This window comes from Chelmon rostratus, chromosome 10 (genome assembly GCF_017976325.1).
Source record: "Chelmon rostratus isolate fCheRos1 chromosome 10, fCheRos1.pri, whole genome shotgun sequence".
NCBI classification, from domain to species: Eukaryota; Metazoa; Chordata; class Actinopteri; order Chaetodontiformes; family Chaetodontidae; genus Chelmon; species Chelmon rostratus.
This window is the reverse complement of record NC_055667.1, coordinates 24,623,440-24,626,669: the sequence shown is the minus strand read 5'-3', so window position 1 is coordinate 24,626,669 and position 3,230 is coordinate 24,623,440. Positions and strand designations below refer to the sequence as shown.

The window sequence follows — 3,230 nt, the reverse complement described above, 5'->3', positions numbered from 1 at the left end:
CATATCGCCAGTGTTTTACACAAGCAGTCGTTTTAGTTCAAAGTCATGTAAGGTCTGCAAGTTTTTCAGTGTGTGTGTGTGTGTGTGTGTGTGTGTGTGTGTGTGTGGCCTGCACTCATAGGTGAGCATGCTCAGACTCATTCCAATCCCTTTTGTGAATGGCTGGTTATCACAATCTGTAGCTTAAGTTCAGGCGGAGCAGCGGCGTTAAGTCCTTCAGAGCGTGCGCGAGACGAGAGGAGAGAGTCGGCATGGCCCAGAAACACGACTGTAAGTTGATGCTCTGATTACGTTCCACTATTCTACCTTTTATTCCAGCGATTGGAGCGCCGCAAAGACAGCTGGGGCGCAAATGAGTGGCAGCACCGGCGCGCCTAGATGACACATGACACATTCCGGTGAAACTAAATGCCTTTTGTTCGTTGCCTGAGGAGTCTCACCTTGCTTTGATTTCCATCATTCTGAGAGCTAATTGTGTTTCGTCTCGGAGCGACTCCTGAACTCGTCGAGAGAAACAATGCGATAATCATTTTAATTGTGGTTTTCACCTCGTCGTTGTCGTGTTGAGCGCCAGCTTTTATATTCGAGTGGAATAGAGTTGAATTAGAAATGAAAAGGGTGAGACTCTGTCAGAGCTGTATTGATTTTTTCTTGTTTTTTTTTTTCCAACAACAAGTTACGTGAGCGTCTTGAGCCCATTGTGAAATCCAGCAGGAATTTCTTGTTGCAACAATCAGATTAGCCTCACTGAGCTCTCTTTCTTTCCCTCCCACCCCCTCTCTAACATGCAGGTCAGGTCTCCATCAGGGAGTACAGGCCCTCGGATGAACATGTGGTCACGTCGCTCTTTCGCAGCGGGTTGCTCGAACACGTGTACCCGGCTTTCTTCAAGGCCATGGGCCATCCGGACCACGTCGGCGTCGCTCTGAGCGTTTCAATGGCCGGTTATGTGCTGGGGGGCAGCTCCTACTTCCAGGCCTTGCTGTTTGGCAGCGCATGGGCCGGCCTCATTTATTACTGCTGTCGCGAGATCTACGAAGGCTACATGCTGAGGAGGCTGAGCACGGACATGGCTGACATTCGAGCCACCTACCTGGAAAACCCAGATAACGGCTTCTGGGTGGCAGAGGCGGACGTCAACGGCCAGTCCAAGGTGGTGGGGATGGTGGCAGTGATGGGGAGGCGGGAAGGAGAGGAAGGCGAGAGGTTTGACGACTGCAACGGGGGACTGATGGGAGGAGGCTCAGAGATCGCCCAGGACGCCGGAGACGGGAGCTACGGCGAGGTGTCCCACGTGGTCGTGGCGTTTCCGTGGCGCCGCAGAGCCGTGGGCGCGCAGCTGACGAGGAAGGCCCTCGATTTCTGCAAAGAGCGAGGCTACACCCACAGCGTCCTGGACGTCAGCTCGCCGCAGACGGCGGCCGTTTCCCTTTGCCAAAAATTCGGTTTTGTTCAAACCGCGTCGCACAGTAACACGCACGCTAACCGCTGGCTCTCCAAGCTGGCCAGAGTAAATGTGATGCGAATGGAGAAGCTCATCTGATGGACTTTAGACGTCTGCGCCTGATACAACCTCAGCTGTACAGAATACTTCACTTAACTTATGCTTCTGGTCTCATTTAAGGCAAAAATCTTTCTTCTTGTGGGATATTCGGCCATTCATGTCTCCACCTCGCTGTTACAGTAGCTTGAAAAAAAAACATTAAATCTCATGTTTTTTCCACAAAGCAGCATTAATAATCTCAGTTTCCTTGTATTTCTTCTTGCCTTGATGTATTATGTATACACCTGCACTGCTGACAGTCCGCTGCCCATAACCATGGAAAAAATGATTCTCTGCTTAGACAAACTTAATTTATATAATGTTCATATAAATCTCAGTAACATATTTTATTCAATTAACATTAACGCACGTTAAACAGAACAAACCATGTCCACATTTAATTATGTACAGTTCGTCTGTCCACTGAGGAAAATGAAAATATATGTGAGAAAGGAGAAATTTAGTCATCTGGAAGCAGGAGAACTTTCTTTTAAGCCTCTTTCCAGGGAGAAGTTGAATCCCTCTGCCTCAGAGGAATTAATGCCAGCTGACTTCTAAGACCTCACAACTCTTTGCTTAAAATACCAATGAAAAATGCAGTAGTATCAGGACACTGGGAGGTTTAAAATTCTTTGGAGCTAAAAGAGCTGTGTGTGTGTGTGTGTGTGTGTGTGTGTGTGTGTGTGTGTGTGTGTGTGTCATAAGAAGAGGATAAAGAGTTCAGTATACCGCAACGCATTCAGGTCACCGTACACAAGGCAAAGAGCGAGATTATTGATGCCAAACAATAGAGAAAAAGCTTAAGTGTTTCCATATTTGTGGTGTTGCGTGTGAGGAGGGATTGGACTCAATAGAGGTGAAAGGGCTGAGGGCGAATCAAGGCCGGCCACTGTTCCCGAAGCCATGTGAACAAGCAGCGTCCTGTCAATTATACGCCAGGACGATATTTTCTTAATAAACCTATTGTCAGCCACCAGTACTGTGCAGCATCAGCTAATCAGGTTTTTTTTTTTTTTTTACGTGCACTGCCTCAGAAATGCCCCAAAGGCGATGGCAACTTCCAAAACATTATCAGCACCGCGCAGTATCTGCTTATCTAAAACAGTGGGTGTCCACAGAAAGCCTATAGGGGACCTCAAACAGCCGGCGTGCGCAGTGGCGGGCGTGGCCTAAACGAGTTTCAAGAGGGAGCGCTGTATGGATGGAGCAGCTTGGCACCGGGACGCGCTCACCGTCAGAGGCCTTCAGGCATCAATCATACCTGCTGAGGCTGTCAGAAAAAAAATTAGGCTGGTGGCCAGCAGGCAGGTGCTGAACTAGCCAGAGGAAGATGAGCTTAATGCCGGCCAACCTGTTGTCATCCTCTCACAATTACCGGCACAATTGGCCTCAAGGTAATGACAGCTTGATTGTAATTCCTCTCATACACATGCTTCTCGGATGAGTCACTTGCCATTTTAGGGGGGGAGGGGTGTCGGTTAAAAAAGGTTTCCAAAACTCTCAGAAAAGTCAGGTTTGCTGTAGCTGCAGTGCCTGTGAAGAGGCAGAAAAGGTAGTTTTCACGCTCGTTCACAGTGGATTGAATGTGGTGGTAGAGTCTCTACAAAGTGATCTAAATTAATTACAAATTCAAAATGCATAGGTACCCCCCCCCCAAAAAAAAAAAAAAAAGTCAGTATTAACCGAT

The 3,230-nt window shown here is 48.0% G+C and overlaps 1 protein-coding gene across 1 annotated transcript; it reads left to right on the top strand.

Annotated features, from left to right (window-relative positions):
* Positions 1 to 244: 244 nt before the first annotated feature.
* LOC121613348 (N-acetyltransferase family 8 member 3) lies at positions 245 to 1,543 on the top strand. Its single transcript, XM_041946701.1, has 2 exons — positions 245 to 270; positions 792 to 1,543. The coding sequence occupies exons 1-2, from the start codon at positions 252 to 254 to the stop codon at positions 1,541 to 1,543; spliced, it is 771 nt and encodes a 256-aa protein (XP_041802635.1). The 5' UTR covers positions 245 to 251.
* The last annotated feature ends 1,687 nt before the right edge of the window (positions 1,544 to 3,230 follow it).